Here is a 21253-nt window from a genome sequence, read left to right on the forward strand (position 1 = left end):
TCCTTTAGCTGCAACTGGAGATACGGCTGAGAGCCATAGGGCTCTGGATCGCCAGTAATTGCTGCAGCCTCTGACTTGTGTGCCAATCAGAATCAGGCCTTTAGGGATAGATTTACTAAAACTTCTAAAACTGAAAAGCATTGGTGTTGCCTATAGCAACCAATCAGATTTTAGCGATCATATCTCTATTGCATTCTAACAAGGGACAGACAGTATCTGATTGGTTGCTACGGGCAACACCACCACTTGTCTGTTTTAGAAACTTTAGTAAATCTACCCCATGCGTAATGTAACTACACAGGGTCGCCCGTCTCATCGTCCCGTCTGATGTGCAGCACATGAGATGAGAACTGGAGACCACGATGAATTAGGAATACACACTATACTATGGTTGTTGTTGTGATCCATCGTGGATTAACCAAGATATTGTATAGTGCAGCGGGTCTCAAACTCCGTCCTTAGGACCCCAAACAGTTCATGTTTTCCAGGTCACCTGTGGATCTTTAAAATGTGACAGTTGGTAATACATCTGTACCCAGCTAGGTGACCTGGAAAAAACCTGAACTGCAAACCACATTGCCCCGTACACACATCGTCAGTATGTACGTGCCATAAGAATGGGAAAGAACCAATACTGACACAGCGGACTAAACACAAAGAATTCTCTACAGACCAGCTTTAACATTTGCCAACAGGTGACTCAAGTACCTTAAGATTACTAACATAATGCATTGGTATTTTTTTATTAGCTTGCCTTAATGTGCTAAAGTAACCAGCAGTCGACGTTGTACAGTCAGAAAATGTCTGATAACAGAAAACAATAGCGTGTGCACTGCTGCATTGCATGTGTACTAGTAATACCATATAACACAATCCAGGTTCTGCCAAGATGCAGGAACCTTACACAGCTCTGTGAATGTTATTAGCAGATTGCTTATGTGTGTAAATGGTATTTTCGATTTAGTGATCTTTTAAAACAGCGCTGCTCATCTGCTTTAAGCTGTGGCCCCAAGGATCAATGTGCTATTGATCTGGGAACCCAAAAGCGGCCATTCCCAATAAAAAGTATTGCATATCAATAAGGAGACCCCAAAACCAAATTCTGGGGCTCCGTCTGGGGTTACGACCCGACGGAAGAGCATATCTACAGTATTATAAAAAAGTATGTAAGAGAACAAGAGTATGATAGAGAAAAAGCAAACATAAAACATTTAATTTCTTCATATAAATGCTTTAAAAATGATGGAGTTAATATATAGAAGTCTAGAATGAAGCAATATGGCCAGTTTGTACAAATCTAATTCCCAAGAAATGTTGGATGCAACGACAGATTGATCAGCAGACTGATCCGCCGTCCGAGTGGCCGTTTTGTAAACTATACACACTTACCTATCGGTCGCTCGATATGTCTGACCTGACATCACAACTGGATGGGCATTTAAATTTGCTCGCCAAGTTGTGATGTCAGTGTCGGCGGTCCCTGTGTACGGATGGTCGGCGGGTCGCCTGAACACACAGTCAGGCATACCTATATATTTGCAAAATATATCGGTATCGGCTGTGCTGCAGGGCTGACCTGATACTGTACGACATCGTTCACAGACATATTGGGGCCTGATTCGCTAAGGATCGCTATTCTGCTTGCAGTTGCTAATATCAGCGGTGATATGTAAATGTTTGCACTCGCATTGAGTTCGCAGGCCGATATAAGGACGCCCACTTCTCCTTACATCCGTTTACTTTGGAAACATAGCGAAACCATCGGTAACATCGAGTAACATCGGACCCATACGTACAGTTAAGGCAGATCAGACCTCACTCAGGAATTGCTTACTTCAGCGCACGCTATGAGGCCTCAGGCTGCGTATGGTATCTCAGTGGATAATTGATGCACGCCCATGCAATGGCGTTGAAACTGGCACGCCTGCGTTCGGCCAACCACCCCCCCGTCACCACCCACAAACAGCACTTCCTGTCAATCACTCTGCATAGCCTCTGCGATCGCAGTCTCGATCGCACTGGCCGGTTCGCACACGTGCACTGCGATGCATACGCTTATGCAGAACGCAACAATTGGCATTAGCAACTGCGATCCTTGCTGAATCAGGCCCTGGGTGTACACAGCCGCCGATACACTGGCGATATATCGTTTGTCGATTGAACAAACGATATATCGACAAGTGTGTATCCAGATTTAACAGGCAGCAAATCCCAGGTGGTCAGAGGAGTCACAATAATTGTACCGCACCTAGTCATGTCTTTGTTGGCTGTGCCTCCTGCGGGGAAAGCCTCCCCATACAATAATTACTCTATTTCATGTGCAAATGAAGGTCACTGCAGGGCTTCTATAGAGCATTGTAATGACGTTCCATAGGACAAGCTGGGTATATTCCATTTGGTGTTGGAGGATTGGTTTAAAACCCCAGATCCAGCGATGCATCTATAGTGGGTGCAATCTGCGCCCAGAATAGATCCCTTTTCTCATACCTGCTGCCGGTGGCCATCTTTCCTGTAATATATTCAGAAACATGGCGCCAGCGTAGAGGTTGGCACAAACAGTGCCATTGCAGGCTTCTACATGTGCACCAACTTCCTGAAAATGTCAGAGGAAAGATGGCCACTGGCAGAAAGTACAGGGCAGGCCTGGGCAAAATGTGGCTCTCCGCCTGTTGTGAAACTACAAGGCCCAGCATGCTTTGCCAGCTGATTGTTGGTAGGGTATGCTGGGAGTGCCACAGGTTGGCCAGGCCTGGTATAGGGGTTGGCCCAGCTGTATGGAGAGTAGGGGAATGGGGGGGGGGGGTTGCTGAACACAGCCTCCCCCACCCCTGGCCATTTCCATACCTCTGCCCAGTAAGCGTAGCAGCATTATTCCCATAAATTTAGATTAAACATCCTGGCAGGGATATTAGGTAATGAGGAGGGCACCCTCACTTTTTAATTGGTGTAGGTATGCCAAGTGTGTAAGGATATCATCATATTATAAACAGAGAGAGTTCCTCTGCAACACTAAACATGGCAGATGATCAGAATGTAGTCCGTGATGCTTCTTCCATACTTGTAGGTTTTAAGGCATGTACTTTACCATTAATCCATGGTATTGTCACAATCAAAGTGTCACTATTTGGTTAGTACATCTCATTGTGTCACTGCAGACACCAGATGTTGGAGACATACTTGTCCCTCCCCGGGGAAAAGCAGGGGGCACTGGCTGTAATGCTGGACCAGATCGTGGATACATGGGAAGGACGGGCCGCTGTCGCCGAGCATGAACTGACCATCTGGCGTGCCGATCAGCTTCACGTGCAAGATGCTGTAGTGCCCCCTGTCAAACAAAGAGAAATAAATCAACATGTAAAAAGCTGAGCCCTATAACGGTTTGTTGTAACTAGGGATGTGCAGGCTCGGATAGGTTCGAGTTTGCACGTGGAGTTCGGATTTTTCCCTCCAAAAAAACGGAACTCAGAACGAGGCAAAACGTCATCTTACATGGACGAACATCATCATTCCTGGACAAAAGACCAGGAATGATGATGTTCGTCCATGTAAGATGACGTTTTGCCTCGTTCTGAGTTCCGTTTTTTTGGAGGGAAAAATCCGAACTCCACGTGCAAACTCGAACCTATCCGAGCCTGCACATCCCTAGTTGTAACCTTGTTAACAATGCACAATGGGATGCAGCTGTCAGCTTTGCAGAGTGTGTGTCCTAGTGTGTGCAGGTTACTCGGTTAATAAAGTTAAAAAAACAAAACAAACAAGACACAAGTATAACGTCTTCTAAATGTTAGGGTGCGTATGTAGTAGCCTGAGAGTTGTGGGCAATCTAGCTGCTGTATTTAAGGCGACAATTTTTTAAAAGACAAAATCAACCCAATTTTGCCTTTTGAATGAATGCCGTTTTAAATCCACAAGCTAGATTGCTGAAATCTGGACGTCTGTCTGCAACTCGCAAGCTTTTACATACACTCCCTAGATGTGTGTTAATCCCATAGGAAAAGCCTTATTGGACAGGTGCCTGTGACTGCACAGTACAGGACAACCCAGTATCAAGTTTGTACCTAATAGGTGGACTTATCCTCATGCATAGCATTTTAGACTGTTTACTTGATGCATAGATTGTTAGAACCACGCTTTAGATTTTAGACCATGTTTTCTATGCCTATATATCATGATACACCACATATTTGAAGGTAGGGCTGGTTTACATGTGCACTTGCACTATAAGGCTTTTTCTATGGGCTTATACTGGTAACTACGATATATGTGAATACTTATATGTATTAAATCTTCAAGCCTGTGATTCCCATATAGATCACCCTCAGTGACTTTTACTGGATCAGGTGTATAGGTTATTTTGCTGACTGCAATATGCACTTTTTCTATACCAATACAGTATAACACACATGGACTCATACAGGCAGCTATGATATATGTGAATACCTATATGTATTAAATGTCTAAACCCATGGTTTTATATAGATTACCCATTGTAACTCATTTGGATTATGTGTATATGTAATTTTGTTGATTTCTGTGATACATGACCTGTTTACCTGGGCACTAGCACTTTCTTGATTTGCGGCTACTAAGGGCTGTTGCAATAGGCACTTTTCTATGCTAACCCATTATGAGACATAACACATGTGATAACATGGCTGGCTTACGTATGCACCAGCACTATCTTGGAGTCTTTTTCTAAGGGCTCACACAGACAGCTGAGCTGTATGTGAGTAGGTTTATATAAAGAGTCTTCAAAACCTACAAATACCACATGATTTGCCCATAGCAATCTAAAGTATATGTTCATGTATCTATGCTGTTTTTTTGTGATGACAAAATACATTTACTTGTGCACTAGCACTTTCTCCACTTGCTGCTATTCAGGGCGGTTACAATAAATTATTATGTGGGTAATCTATATGCACAGTGATACCCCTTTTACACCACAACAAAAAACCTGGGTTTCTGCTGGGTCTACCCGGGTCGCAGCTCAGTGTAAAAGGGTCCCTGAAAAATAACCTTGGTCAAGTGACCCAGCAATCCAACCCAAGTAGCTACCAGGGTTGGATCCAGGATGGACCTGGGTAATGGCGCAGTGTAAACGGCGCAACCCGGGTCATGCCTAAAATGAGCTGATTGGTGGTTGTGGGACAGTCACCTCCCACTTTTTATGACCTCACAAGTTTAGCAGGGCAGACCCAGGTTCAGTGTGAACGGGGCTGACCTGAGAATAACCCAGATCAATGGTGCTGTATAAACAGTGTCTGACCTGGGTTGGGGCCATGTCTGACAACACAGGTCAGACCCAGGTTTTTGGTGGAAAAGAGGTATTATTGTATACTGCCATCTGATACAAGGTGCACCTATACAATTTGTCATGCTCATAGGATTAATATTCAATCCCTTATTTTTGTATCTTTTCTATTCCTCTATTAACTGATGACTATCTCAAATAGACTAATTCCCTCATTGGGGGTCCAATGCTTATTGTAAGACCTCCAACGGCAGAAATGAAAAATTGAGGTATATTGCAGTTACACTGTTGTTTCTAAGGGCAAACTGCTCTCTAATAATCTCTCACTCCTCATTGATGGCCTAAGGTTAAGTTAGGAGCAGCAGAATTAGGAGTAACAGGGTCTTTACCCCGACCATCCTGATATTTCCTTTGCGTGATCACACAATAGGTACGAACTGATGCTATTTGGAATCGTGCTATTGAAGCCATCCATGTGAATAGATGTTATTTAATTATTTTGCCTTGTGAATATGAATAAGGAGGCACTTACACCTCCTACCTCATTATTGATTTTTGTATCCCAGCAGGGACCATTATCTCTGTAAAGAGTGTATGATACACGTTAGATACGTATTTATGTTTTTTGTCTGGTGGCTAAGGGTCTATTTACTAAGCAGCGTTAGGAGACAGAGTGAAAAGTGATAAGAAAGTGATAAGGTGCCAGCCAATCAGCTCCCAACTTTCATCTCACAGGTTGTGTTTGAAAAATGACAGTTGGGAGCTGATTGGCTGGCACCTTATCACTTTTCACTCTGTCTCCTAACACAGCTTAGTAAATAGACCCCTAAGTACACTATCTGAATATATTTTATAAAAATATTCTACATTAAAGGTTACGTTTTAACAATTTCATATTTCAAGCAGTGCTCACATAACAGAGTTCTTTCCTCCTTTTATTTCTCTCCAAATTATATCAAACTCTAGTGAGCCCATTATTAATTGATCAGTCTAACAATAGCGCTATGGGAAGGGAATAGAGGCTTTTCATAATAATAGATAAGATCAGATCTAATTGCCTGTGCGACTATTTCCCCATCCCCATTCCCTGTTGTTTATGAGTATTGATTTGATCCTGCATGAATTACCAGTTTAGTGTCACATGACAATATGGACACCTGACTCTCTAGGTCATCCCCAAGGACATTACCAAGTAATAGATTAGGACAAGGCCCAATACTGATCCAGTGGTACTCACCTCACCGACAGGAAATACATGCTCTCAGCTTCTGTGCGCACCAAGAAGCTCCCCGCTTCACTCTTGTGCAAGCGCCTTTCCGCGTCAGTGCAGCTCATAGCTCCGTGGAACCACCTGCAGAGTGAGCAGAGTTTAAGACTCCGACAACATCACCCTCCTTCGTCACCATCATTTACATGAGGACTCACCCTTGTCTCTGTAGCTCTCCACAATTTGCCTTCCGCACTCGTAAGGCGTCTGCTAGATCTTTAGGGGGGTGTCCGTGTTCTCTTTGGTTGCCAGTATGCTCCGGAGTAGAGGGTCGAAGGTTTACCGGGCTCCTGGGAGTGGACTGCAGAAGCCGTGCTCTTGAATGGGGGGAGTCACAGGGCCATCCTGAGCCCTCAAACTGAACTGTAAGTGATCAGACATAACATGTATGTGTAACATTTCTCTATAGAGTAACTCACGATCTGACTCTAGCTATAAGTTATTGAGATTGAATCAGGGAAACGGGCAGAGGAATCACACGTACCTGCCTACACCAGGATGTCTGAGAGACTCCCGAATTTCAGGGCGTCCTCCTGGACCACTAGGGCACTAGGCTCCCCTCCCGTATCCAGCCTACTTCAATAGTGACTCACAGCATTGCCCAACAGTGTCGGAGCCACGATGATGTAAATCGCGGCACAACACCCCTGTACTTGCCACTTGGACCTTCCCTCTGGAATCTCCAGGAGGAGAGAGATCCATATTTTAGGCAAGTGCGGGAATGAGTGATTAAACACTGAGGGTCTGATTCAAAGCCAAACATGAAGAGGGCACTACAGCGGCCGCATCGCATGCTTAAAAATAGCTGCCGACATCCTTCCGCATTCAGAATGGGACGGATCCATGTGGCTTCACCACCACTAAACATCCGATGTGAGAGCCTACGCTTTCCTCTGAATAGGCCCCAATTCATGTCACACATCTGCAGCAAACTTATGCTAAGTGCATACGAGCCATTGCCAGCCAATTCCACCCATTTCGGTAACTTCGAGTACAATTGGAGCCTCACGCACACTTGCACAAGCTCTGACCTTACGCAGGAATTGCTAACTTCAGCGCACCCTATGAGTCCTCAGGCTGCATAAGGCATCACAGTGGGTAATTTATGTAGCGTTCCCGCTAGGCTGTTTTAGCGGGGCGCTGTGCCCTGCCCTCCTTCTGGAGGGCAAAAAGCACCCTGCCCTCAACGCACAGCACCCCGCTAAGACAGCCTGCAGGTGCCGTCTTCATCCGCGGGTCGCAGTGTCCCGCGGGTGGGGAAATGTGCGGTGACCCGGTCACCGCCGGTGAACAGATGCTGGGTGCATGCGCCCAGCATCTATTCTACCTGTCAGCATCGCTTGGGGGCTGCCCGGTGTGTCCGTAAGTGCCGGGCACGCCCCCAAGAGTAACGATAAGGAGACGTGTCTTATAGACACGCCCCCTTTTCGGGCGCGCACGGAAGTGCCCTCTCGAGCTCCTGGCCCACTGCGTGCTGCCGGAGCTATAGTAAACACTATTATGCACGCCCCTACAACGGCGTTCGAACGCACTGGCATGTCTGCGTTTCGCCGCCCACTCCCCGTCACCACCCACAATCACTCTGCGATAGGTCTGCGTTTTCATTGCGATTACTGTCCCGATCACCGTGGCCGGTTGGTGCACGCACACTGCATTTCATGCGCAGTATGCAACAATCGGCCGATCGCGTGGGTAATCGCAGGTGCAATCGGTAGTGAATCAGGCCCACAGTTTGTACTCGTGGTTATATAGTTCTCTAGTAATAATGTATCTAGCTCTTACGTCAGACTAAAAGCTGTTTTCTAATCTGTGTATGTCTCTTCCATAGGAACCTACTATCATTATCGTTAATGTGATATCTCTAGCACGATAAAGTTATTGACACTGGAGTCTGGAAAGCCGCCGGCAATACTTGTGTACATAAGAGAGATGGAAGATGATGGTAGATGGGCTGTACGCGAAGCTCACAAAACTTTTTTAGTGTAAACCGAGCAAAGCGTTAAAACTTTGGTAAGCATCAAATAGACTACTATGGACTTTGGACCTAATTCAGAGCCGCTCGCAAAAAGCGAGCGCTCGCTCTGAATGAGGGCGGCTATTTGTGGGTGGGGACCACCCACAGCTTTTGCGAGGAGCCAGGTGATGGTCGCGACCATCGGGCTTGCGACAAGACCCTTGTGGTAGGGTCTCGTCTGCCACAAGCCCCAGTGAGCTTCCGGCTCCAATAGAGCCGGAAGCTCACTACTGACATCACTGGTGATGTCAGTAGGGCCGCCCACAAACGGCAGGCGTTCCTTCAGGAACGCCTCCGTGTGTCCAGCCACCCCCCATCAACATCAACAGCGGCCCCGTTTGTAGCGAGCCCTGGAGCGAGTGAATTTGAATTGTGCGCAATGAACAACCATCGACGTGCTTGCGAGCGGGTCTGAATGAGACCCTTTATATAAGTAACTATAGGATCACGTCATGGGCTCGCTTTAGGAAGAGTGACCCTTCGTGTTTACATGAAGAAGAGCTAAAAACAACAAAAGCTGGACATATCCTCCCAAACAAAGAGAAATATATTATTACTAGACTGTCCAAGCCCATTTTACGCAGAGGATCTTATGCCAAGTGTCCTTCTACAATGTCCTCTTCTCCCCCCCACTCTACCTGCAAATGCTCGGCTGATGTCATCCTTCTTCCACTCCCAGGGCTGGTCATACTCATCGGCTGGTCTTTCGTCCTCAGAGGGTTGGCACCTCTCATGAGGGATGGTCCTGTATTTATCATTATACGGCGAGTCATACAGCTGGAAAACCTTGTCCGACTCCTTCTCCCCGGAGCTGTGCTGATCTTTAGAGTGTTGAAAAAATATTATAGTTATTAATATAAAACAAAGAAGACTACAACGCATAATTTGCTTTTAAAATACGACCCATCATTCACGGAGACCTGCACTAATCAGGGGTTAAGGGGTCTATTTATCAAGCAGTGAAAAGTGTGGAGAAGTTGCCCATAGCAACCAATTAGCTCCTACCTATTATTTTATAGACTGTACTTGATAAATGCTACTTGAAAGCTGATTGGTTGCTATGGGCAACTTCTCCACACTTTTCACTGCATGATAAATACTTGATGTAAGGTCCTTTTCATGCAACTTAGTTGTATCATAGATAGGCCAAAATGCTTCATTTGATAAAACCTACTTAAATGCAAGGAAAAAATTAGACATCTGATCACAACAAAAATAGACACTCCATTTTGGGGCAGGCTCTGCTCTGATGATTTATACATCTAATGTATTACTAAAAAACAACACATTTTTAAATGTAATCCATCAACAATATTTATATTGGTCCCTGGTTTCTGCCATTGCAGCTATGTCTGTCTTCCAGCGTAGCCCCACATACAACACTCTCCATGTAGTTCTCTTTCCTTACTGAAAAAAGATTGGCTGGGACAGAATGGCTGCCGCCCAGGAAGAATTGATCTACACATAGTTACACCATACATTACGGTCCTATGGCTCTAGCTCAAAATATTTTTATGAACAATATCCACTTGATAATAATTGTGTAAGATCCGTCCCGTCGCCTCAACGTGCACAGTGGAAGCCTTGGTGTGCTCCTTAATGGCTCCCACTGTGAGGAAAACGGGACAGAATCTGGCGAGGAGGACCAGCCAACGGGGTAAGTATGGGAGTGGGGGGGGGGGGAACCAAGTGACCAGGGGAGGGTCAGGACGCAGCCATGATGGAGAAGAGATGAAGCTTGGGGGGAGCGTCACGATGAAGCCACAACGGAGAAGGAAGAACAGCAGAAAAGAGGTGGTGCCAATGAGAGCGAAAACGTGGTCGAGCAGGTGTTGGAGAATGAGGTAATCCAGTCCGTTATACTAGTATATGAATACAGTTGTGATGCCTGACAAGTTATAAACTACATTTTTATTGATGGTGGACAAAGTTTATCATAAATTTTCCGTGTTGCATCCTTAACTAAGAACTATTTTTTTTTTATTTTTCAGACAGCCATTTTGATTGAATGCAATAACGAAATGTCTCCTTCAAATTGTGGCTGGTTATGCCACAAACATTTACTAATGTTACCAATTTATAACCAATGATAATTGACACAGAGAAGAAGCAGTCAGCGCTCACATGCAAGGGACAGTTATTACCACTAGCTGCTTCTCCGGAAGGTGTCCTAAACTCTCCCAATAGCAGAAAATACAAGAAAGGAAAAAAGCGCTCTGTGGTAAGGAGATATATAGATGTAAGAATGTGCAAAGGATTTGGGATCTGGGTATTGTGAATGGCTAATGGCTGTAGTGAATGGAGAATTTGAGTATTATAGTAAATATATACAAACATATACATACACACATGTGTATACACATATATATGTATATATAACTATGACTCTATTTACAGACAAATGTGTGATGTCAGGTGGGCAATAACTTGAGGCTGGTAGTTGATAAATAATTCTGAATTTTTGGTCCAATGATTATTGTGAATGATGTTTTATTAAAGCAATCAGTCTCTCTGCTTCTGACAGGTGGGCAACAACTGTGGGCTGGATGTTGTAAATTGGATGGTGATACGATGTGATATAGTCCTTACAGAATGCCAGAGAATAGGACCAACTGTCCTTATGTAATTGGTATGTACAACACTGTCAATCTATCTGGCTATGCAGGTAGACAAAAACTGAAGCTGGGGAGCTGCTGCCAAGATGAAGCCGTCAACAGATTCCCCGGGGTGGGGGTGCACTTAGTACTTGTGCACCCCCACCCCGGGGAATCTGTTGACGGCTCCATCTTGGCAGCAGCTCCCCAGCTTCAGCAATGAGGTGTTTAACACGGAATGGGTATGAAGACCCGGCGGCTGGCATCCCGAAGGGAGAAGATCCAGACAGGGCTAGTAAGTACCGTAACCCTACCCCTCTCCCCCCCCCTAACCCTGCTTTAGTGGTGCCTAACCCTAACCCTCCCCCTAGTGCCTAACTCTAACCTCCCCCTTGGGGTGCCTAACCCCCCTGACTGCACCCTAGACCTAACCCCCCCCCCCCCCCAGGGGTGCCTAACCCTAACCACTCCCCCCAAAACCTAACCCCGCTACACTACATAAAGCTAACCCTCCGCCCCCGCGGCTAACGCAAAGGGCACCCGGATTTACCTCGTTCGGTCCGGCGTCCTTCGGGGTTCCGGCGTTAGGATTAAAACAGGCGTCGGTATTTCGACGCCTATCATAAATCCCTTGTCAGGATTCGGATGTCGGTTTTGAGACCCGGCGGCTGCAATAACTACATCCCGTGTAAAACAGTAGGCACAAATGCCAGAGGTACAGCTGAGTACACGAGTGTGGGAATTTGGTAGCGTGCCACAAGGTACACAGACGCGCTAGCACTGTTTGTACAGCATATAGCGTGCAATAAGGTACACAAAGTATTGGCACTGTCTGAACAGCGTGTATCACGTGGAACAGGGTATACAGAGGTGTTGCCACTGTTTGGACAGTGCGTAGCATGTAACAACATACACATATGTGCTGGCACAGTGGGAACAGCGCGTACACTGCAATGACATACATGGAGTATATTGAAATAACACTGGAGCTCAAAAAATACAACAAGTGTATCAGAGTACAAACACACACACAGACTGCTGATAAATGCAAATAGGTGGAATTTTTGCAAGCAAATACCCTGACGTGGCGTCTAAGACCCCCACCGGACCTAACCAGGAATATGGACTTTACTCAGTGAGGACCCAGGTCGCGGCGCAGTGTAGTTGGTTCCCACCGTGAAAGCAACAGAGGACCTGATTCAGAGCCGGACGCTCTGACCAGAGCGCTCGCTCTGAATCAGGGCCCTCCTACCTGAAAATGGAGCGGCCTCATGGACGCTCGCATAGCTGTGGTTACCACCCACAGCTATAGCGAGCGTCCATGATGATGGTCGCGATGGTCAAGACCATCGCGACCATTGGGCTTGCGACGAGACCCTGCGGTAGGGTCTCGTTTCCGCAAGCCCAGGAGTGATTTTGGCTCTATCAGAGCCAAAATCACTCCCACTGACATCATTACTGATGTCAGTGGGGCCGGACTCAGACGGTAGACGTTCCCATGGGAACGCCTCCGTCTGGCAGCCACGCCCCCCGGCACGCCCACCAAAGGGGGCGTGCTGTCAGTCACCATCGACAGCACGCCCCCTTTGGTGCGAGACCCCGAGCGACGTATTTCTCGTCGCTCGCCGGGTCTCGCGCATGCGCACAACATCGACCCGCTTGCGAGCGAGCTTCCCTCGCGAGCGGGTCTGAATGACCCCCAGAGTACTTAGCTGGTATGAGCACTCTGACTGGAAACACCACAGATGGAAATGCGGGTCCGGAGATACTGCTCTCAAGGAAACTGAACACCAGAGTTAAAGCAACCCTGGAAGGAAAAGATACAAAGATACTGGAAAGTATAGTTACGGAGTGGGAGCACCTACGTAGAACACAATTGATACTCAGATACTGGAGGAGTGCACTGAGCAGGTTCTTATTGTAGCTGGATGATGGGTGATTCCCCTCATGAGTCATCGGTGCTGGAGATTAGTGGTAACACCTGAGAGAGGTGTTATGTCAACTCTAGCCTGTGACCAGCTGGGTTCTGTTAAGCATTCTGTTTGAGAAGGCAATCAGTGGCTTGCTGAGTGTTGGAGGCAGACCAGTGTCCATGACTGCTAGTAACGACTGTATCAATATAACTTTTTATTGATAATAGTTATATTTTCATAGCTATATGAACATGTTGAACAATGTAAACATTAAATATAATCTTAACATCTGTCTTTAGAGGTCAATCCTATAGGTTGCATTTATAAGCATCCTAATTTTCTCACCTTCCAGAGGTCTCTGACTGTTATATGGTTCCATGTAACTGGTGTCTTCCATTTCCTCAGGATCAAACGGATTGTTCTTCAAATCAAATGGGTTGGAATAATCATACACACTGGTGACCTGCATTAAGAATGACAAAAAGACATACTCAAAATCCTTATAAACATAATAACCAAGTGCAGGCAGTGCCATCGGTACCGCAGCGGCCAGTTCCAGCCCCCACCCTAAGTTATATCTTAGCTACCACGACTGTCAACCAAACACAAATCAGGTTTGGCCGGAACTCATGAATCTACATAATGGCCCTCATTCAGAGCCGCACGCAAGCGGGCGCACGTACGTTAGGCGTACGTACAAAAATATTTAAATTCAATGGCTCGCTCGTATTTTCGTTCGCATCTAAAATTCCTCCCTAAACTCTGACGACCCCTCCTCTAACTAACGAGCGTACGAAATAGCGAGCGTACATCCCCGAAATGGCTTGAAAGGAACGCACGCACAAGTATAAACAGGAAGTGGCCTTGTCAGATGTCGATTACCTGCTCCTTTATTCTGCCTACCTCCATCAATCGTATCATGCCAATCAATGTATCAATTAGCTTAATTGTTTGTTTTTTTTCAACACAATGCAAGAAACTTTACTCTTGTCTGTGTTTGTGTTTACCCGCAGAATACGTACGGATGAAACATTCGCTTTTATTGTTTAAAAAACATGTGAACCACAATTAAACAATTGTACTATTGCTGTGTATCCCCGCATATTTCCCTGGGTTCATTTCTTTATGTAAATTTGCTTACGCATGTCACTGCATCAAGCCTATCCTAACTCTCCAGAGATTTCTGGCCCTGTCGAACACATGACTCATACACTAACCAATAAAATTGCTCCTGTTAATTTCCAAAATACATTAGCCAATCAGAAAATTTTTACACACTTTATCAAAAATGATTTTTAAGAAAAACACCATTGCCATCATGAGAGCCTCCGCATTCACCAGGCGTGAGCTGCTGGTGCTTACGGAGGTCATGGATCGCCGGATCACCAGCCAGCCAGAACCCATGACCAACCGGCAGAAGCGCTCCGCGTATGCGGAGGTACGGTCCCGCCTGCGGTCCTTCGGATCACGCCGCAACATCGGGCAGCTGGAGCGCAGGTGGTCCGACCTGCAACGGCGAACGCCCCGCTTGCTGGCATGCTTTCGCATGCAGATCCTGGCAAGTAAGTGTTATGTATTGTGGTTTTAATGTTTGTGTTTGTGGGGCAAACTGCGTGTGCATGTTTTCCTGTCTGTTCTATTTATTATTTGTACTCATATCTGCGTGTGCATGTTTTCCTGTCTGTTCTATTTATTATTTGTACTCATATCTGCGTGTGCATGTTTTCCTGTCTGTTCTATTTATTATTTGTACTCATATCTGCGTCTGCATGTTTTCCTGTCTGTTCTATTTATTATTTGTACTCATATCTGCGTCTGCATGTTTTCCTGTCTGTTCTATTTATTATTTGTACTCATATCTGCGTCTGCATGTTTTCCTGTCTGTTCTATTTATTATTTGTACTCATATCTGCGTCTGCATGTTTTCCTGTCTGTTCTATTTATTATTTGTACTCATATCTGCGTCTGCATGTTTTCCTGTCTGTTCTATTTATTATTTGTACTCATATCTGCGTCTGCATGTTTTCCCTCTTTTTATGAATTTTTAATTCTACTGCTATTTTTTTTGGTTTTATTTTTTTTTTCTTTTTTTTTTTTTGTTTGTTTGCCCGGATTTGTCCATAAACTAAACGCAATGTATTTGACATATTTTAGGGGGACAGCCAAGACTCCGCCGTCAACGTCGGCGTTCCCGCCCACTCTCCCCAACCCCCAGCCAACACTCCACCCCAAATCTTTCGCCTATTCCCCACTCCTCCCCATCCTTCCCAGACCCTCTCCCGGAAATGTCGGGCCTCCTTCCCCTCCGTCCCACTTCCCCCTCTCCTCCACCCACCCCTCTTCCAATTACCCCCTCCCCGGAGTCCACCATAACTCCGCCCCATTCTTTGGGGAATGACGGATCCTCCGAGGAGGATCATGGAGGTTTTGCCGGAGCTCCCGATTTGTTTACCGGTATGTTTTTTATTTTATTTTTTTAAACCACAAACTGTTTGTATGTAATCATGTGTCGTGCCTTTCTTCGTGTTTTGGTGGCTTGACTTTTGTTGATTGTGAAGGTTTGCCTTTACCTCTTCCTGGTGATTTAAGCATACACATATCATACCTGTGGGAATTTGTACCTAGGCCTTGTATTTTGGCCAGCCCACCCTTTTTATTTATGTTTTTGGGTTTAGGAGTGATTTGTTTTTTTTTTTATGTTTTTCTGTGGAGTCCCTATTGTTGTATTAACCCACACACTTTTCTCACCCACAGAGGAACAGAGGCGTCGGCAAGAGGTGGCGGATGTTGTGGGGCAGATGCGCCACCATGTAATCGGCCTTCTGGTGGCCCTCGACCGGCTGTCTGGCCTCCTTCGGCATTAGTTTTTTTTTTTTTGTTGTATTTGCCAAATAAATTTTTAAAGACAAATATACGTTGTGGCTCATTTTTAAAAACCAAAAGCAAGATAGTTTAGCCTGACATAAGTTCCTGCAAGGATTTCCCTTTTTTAAAAGTTAGATTGTGTTTTGTCTTTGTATGTCAAACAGACACCAGAAACACATAACAGTCACAATGTAATTTCCCTTTTTGGGTGTAGTGTCAATTTCAGATTTCTACATTTTCCAGGTTCCTACTTGGTGCGCAAGCTGCTTAGGCCAATCTTACAAATCCCAAGGTTGGGCCAGGCTTCCTTTTGGTGTGGATTGGAAAGCTGAAAACATATTTCAGTTTTGCTCAACTGGCGTCAGTACTGGTTTACCCCTTAGTCAAATGTAACTTGTGTTAACCTGGTTACACTTGCTGTTAACGTCCCAAAAAAGGAAGACCATTTCACTCTTCAAACATTTATTCACCACATAACAGAGAAAACAAAGTGGTCACTCCCAAAAAAAATACACAGTGATAAATTCAAATACAACACATACCAAGAAAAAAAAAAAAAAAAACACAAAATCAAGAACTGGTTGACGAAGGACCATGCCAACATGATTCCACAAACATGGCGTTGCGATATGGGTTCCAGAATATATGCCCAAAAGGACCAGATCCAGGTTTGGTAAGGGTAGCAGGAAGTAGTGAGCGTTGGAGTGCCAAAGATTATGGGAACAAACAGAAGATGGTGAGAAAATTTAAAAAAAATTAGATGTTTGCCAAAAAAAACAAACACATTAGGTATAAACACTGGAGTTTTGAACAAACTTACCTAAAAAATCGGGCCACCACATCATCGCGTATGGCCCCCCCACATACTGACCTTCGACCAACCTCGGGGGGGCCATCCTCAGGTAAGGCATCCTCTGGCTGCATTGGGACACCACTCCTTATGGCAATGTTGTGAAATATCCCACACAGGACCACAATTTTAGACACCATATCCGGCACATACATGAGCTCGCCACCAGAGCGGTGGAGGCATCTGAATCGGCCTTTTAAAAGGCCGATACAGCGCTCCACCACTTGCCTGGTGGCTGTAAGTGCGGAATTATATGCACTTTGTGGCCCTGGTGTGGGAGCCAAATAAGGAGTGAGCAGCCAGGACATGCAAGGGTATCCACTGTCTCCTGTGAACAAAAATAGACCACATCAGGAACACTGTGTATCAAGCTTAACATTGTTATGTACTAAAGGTCTCCACTTACCCAGAAGCCACGCATCACCAGCTTGTAGGTTGGTTAATTTCTGCCATATCCCTGATTGCCGGATGACGAAGGAGTCATGTGCACTTCCTGGTAATTTAGCATTCAGGGACAGGATCTGGAGGGAGGCATCACATACCACCATTACATTCAGGGAGTGATAGTGTTTCCTGTTTCTAAATATTGCCTCCAGCCGTGCTGGAGGCTGAAGTGGTATGTGAGTACCATCCACAACCCCTATGATGTGTGGGAAGCCAGCTATTTGGTAAAAATTGGCCTTGGCCACACTAAGGGCACCCATATCCAAAGGCATTTTAATAAAATGATGGAGGTGCTTGAAAAGTGCCTCCATCACTGCCCTCAGGATCCGGGAAAAGGAGGATTGGGAGATGCCCGCCACTATTCCCACCGTTGTTTGAAACGATCCTGAGGCACAGAAATGTAACACCGCCATAAATTGCGTCAGTGGTGGTATTGCTGTTGGACTGTCAATTTGCCGCTCAAGATCACTTTCTATTAATGAGAGAGTGTCTATGATGATTTTGGGAGGTAGACGGTAGCGTCTTAAAACCTCATCATCGGGCATTCCAAAAAGGGTGACACGTGTTCGAAATATCTGGGGCCTTGCATGCCTACGATGCCTACGCCTGGGACGAGTTTGAGGTTGGTCGTCTTCCGGGAGCAGGGCCAGAACAATTCGCCCCAGATCTACCTGAAATTCAAAGTTTACAATGTAAGGCTTTTGACCCACCCCAAAAGTAAGAAAAAACAACTTAGCTTTCTGATACCATCCATAGCTGCTTACATGCCGGGGTATTGTCATGATACGTATAAACTGTAAAAAAGGCAACAATGAGACTTCAAAAATTTAGAGGGTGTTTTTTTGGTTTAAAAATTGTTGCAAGCCAACACAGAAAATAGCGGAAAAACACATTTGGCCATCGATGAAAACTACATTGCACACCGTACGTCAAATAGGGTTCAAATGGACCCAAAAAATGGAAAAGGGAAAAGCAAAACTGGATTATATGATGAATAAGCCGTCAAAAATGCGGTAAATTAATCGCAAATGCAAGTCACTACACCAACAGTCAAAAATGCGGTAAATTATTCGCAAATGCAAGTCACTACACCAACAGTCAAAAATGCGGTAAATTAATCGCAAATGCAAGTCACTACACCAACTGTCAAAAATGCAGTAATTCTTTCGCAAATGCAAGGCGCTACACCAACAGTAAAAAATGCCGTAATTCATTTGCAAATGCAAGACAAAAAATGGACTTACCCAACTCGAATATATAAGATGTCCTAAAAAAACTTCTTTGGGTCCGAAAACAAAAAAAAACTTAAAAAGATGAAATGAGTGTTAAACAAATTAACTAACCACAAAACAGAAGAATACACCAATTGGCCACAAATTTGAATGCACAAAACTTACCAAATCAGGAAAGGATGTTGAAAAAATGAAAAAAATGCGAACGGAAAAACCAAAGAAATGTAGCAAAAACAAACAAAAAAACAACTCTCCAAAATCCTCCAAACGCAACCAACCAACCAAATCCAAACCACTTAACCGACAACACTCCAACAACCCCACCTCGAATCCACACACACCAAGCCATAAATAGTGTTTATTTTCCCGCACAAATTAAGGATGAATCATAGGGACGCACAATCAATGATGCGGCCGCAAACTAACGACGCATGTATAAATACGTCACGAAATCACATAGAATTTCTGGATGATTTCATGCTGGAAGCAGAGACATGGCTTCAAACCAGGGAAACAATGGTCAAAATTGCGGCGGTAAGGCCTTCATGCATTTTGTGTCAATGAGTATTTTAAAACATAATATTGTGCAAGTTGTGAAGTGGCTAAATCTGCATATTTACCCAAATAGGTGAGGAGGATGACATGGAAGAGACTGCTGGCCCCAGTCAACCCGCCAAAGCTGCAAAAAAAAAAAGACAGCCACATTTCACAAGCAAGGAGATGGAGGTTTTGATCCAGAAGTGCGTTGACATCCTGCCCCAGGCAGCCAGGAATATGAGCCAAAGCCAGAAGTGGAGAATGTGGGAGGAGGTCGCCGTTGCTGTCAATAGGGTGGGTGATTATGTCCGTCTAGCCCGGGATGTCAAACGGCGGTAAGTAAACACTTTCCCATCCTATAAACAAACCCCATTGTAAAAAAAAGGATAATGGTTCCAAATTCATTCCACAGATGGGCAGACTTCAAATATCGTCTAAAACAAAAACTTGCCGACAGGGCTAGGCATGCAAGGGGGACAGGTGGGGGTCCCACCCCTGTGTCATTGGAGTTGACAGACTTAGAAGAGATGGCACAGGGGTGTGTGCAGGCTGTGGAGGTGTTTGGCGTGTCCAACATGGATACGGACATGCCAGACTTTGCGGCTCCTCATGTTGGCCAAGGTAAGTCTTGTGATGTCACCAACTCAGAAATGCTATTGTGCCAATATGTAGATTCTAATGTGAGTCTTTTCTCCAATTTCCTAACAGAGACAGAGGCGGATGAGTCTGCTCCAGAGGGGAGCCTTGGCCGCAGAATTTCTGCTGACTCTGCAGGGGAGGAACCAGTACATCCGGCTGAGGACCCTGCAGAAGCCAGTCCAGGGCGTGCCCCCTCGCAGGCAGTGGGCCTCCTCACAGAACTCAATTTTAAATCGGATTGCCATACGGAGATTCTGCAGAGGATGGACGCCAGTCTGATACGGGTGGCTGAGGCCCTGGAGCAAAATGCTGCGGCCAACGTGACCATTGCTCAGGCCCTGGCGGAAAATACCAGGGCCAACATCCGCATCGCCGATGCCCTGGAGCAGCTCGTTCGCCAGCACATGGTGGAGCCGACCTCCCTTCCTGCCGGAACATCCAGATCCTCTACCTCTGGCACAACATCAGGCAATCCTCCAAATGTGCCTAGCCCTGTGCCTAGTCCAGAGGCCACAACATCTGCCTCTGGACAGGCCAGCCCGATGGCATCCCGGACCCGGTCTGGCGCCCACCCTCACCCAGCCAAACGGGCGAGAAAACGGTGACAGCAATGGCGACTTTTCCCACTTTCCTTCTGTGCTTGGCTCATATTCCTTTCTGGTCAAAACTTCCCTCTCCTTTCTTGTGAAATGTTTTTAAATTTTGTATTTACGCTTATGTTAGTAGTTATGTTTTTTTTTTTTTTTGATCAAATATCTTGGCCACAAAAAAAGGCAATACAATATTATGCCAATTTGTTTGTGTGTAAACAATAAATTAAAAACAAAACACTGACATTGTATTGTGACATTATTGTACAAATGGGTTACATTTAATCCTGGCCTTAAACGCAAAAACTGACCCTCTTTTTTTAAAAAAAAGGCCTCTTTAAGGAACGTTTAAAAAAACACATAGCGATGCAAATTCCACAGTAAACAAAAAAAAAGGGGAGCTAATTAAAAGATGATGACATTATTGTTACAATAGGCCATAACCACCAAATTGTGGTCAAAATAAAAGCCCAAAAATGTACGCTAATTGATTATGTAATCATGACATTAGCAGCTCGGATTTCCACCTGCGTACGCTTTTGTGCTATCCCAATAAACTGCTTTCCAAACACATACCAAGCCGGATTTCAATCCAACACTAATTACTTTACTGACCAGCCACGATTAATCGCTGCACCATCGTAGAGTCCCGGGACGGAGGAGAAGGCCATCGCCAATGTGGTCGAGTAATCCTGACCCTAAGCTGTGCGAGCATTTTGAAGGGAAAGCGGATGTTTCAGTGACGTATGAGACGGTCCGAACACATTTGACGTTCGCATCTGCTAATGTATGTACGCCCCAAAAACGCCTCGCCACGCCTGCGTTTTTTCATCTCCACCCCCGTCAACACCCAAAAACGCCCTGTTCTGTCAATCACATTTGACATGTCACTTCCTGTACGCTATTTTAGGAACGAGAGAAAAAAAGCTCGCAATCTGCCGTACGCACATGCGCGGTGTAACACCGGCGCATGCGCGGTTAGTCAACATCGGAACGCAACGAGCGTACTGTTGTTAACGTGCGGCTCTGAATGAGGGCCAATGTGCGGTAAGTA

General features: G+C 45.4%; 1 protein-coding gene across 2 annotated transcripts in view; it reads right to left on the minus strand.

Annotated features, from left to right (window-relative positions):
• Window positions 1-263: 263 nt before the first annotated feature.
• LOC148481238 (SH2 domain-containing adapter protein D-like) overlaps window positions 264-21253 on the minus strand; it is a 34404-nt gene continuing 13414 nt past the window's right edge. For both annotated transcript variants that reach the window (XM_088453775.1, XM_088453776.1), the window contains exons 4-8: window positions 13388-13505; window positions 9174-9356; window positions 6680-6884; window positions 6492-6605; window positions 264-3325 (exon numbers count right to left, since the gene is read on the minus strand). In XM_088453775.1, the coding sequence (XP_088309901.1) occupies window positions 3139-3325; window positions 6492-6605; window positions 6680-6884; window positions 9174-9356; window positions 13388-13505 (807 nt within the window). In that variant the 3' untranslated portion in view covers window positions 264-3138. The remainder of the gene's footprint in view (window positions 3326-6491; window positions 6606-6679; window positions 6885-9173; window positions 9357-13387; window positions 13506-21253) is intronic.

The sequence above is a fragment of the Taudactylus pleione genome, unplaced genomic scaffold (assembly GCF_031769625.1).
Source record: "Taudactylus pleione unplaced genomic scaffold, aTauple2 ptg000587l, whole genome shotgun sequence".
Lineage (NCBI taxonomy): Eukaryota > Metazoa > Chordata > Amphibia > Anura > Myobatrachidae > Taudactylus > Taudactylus pleione.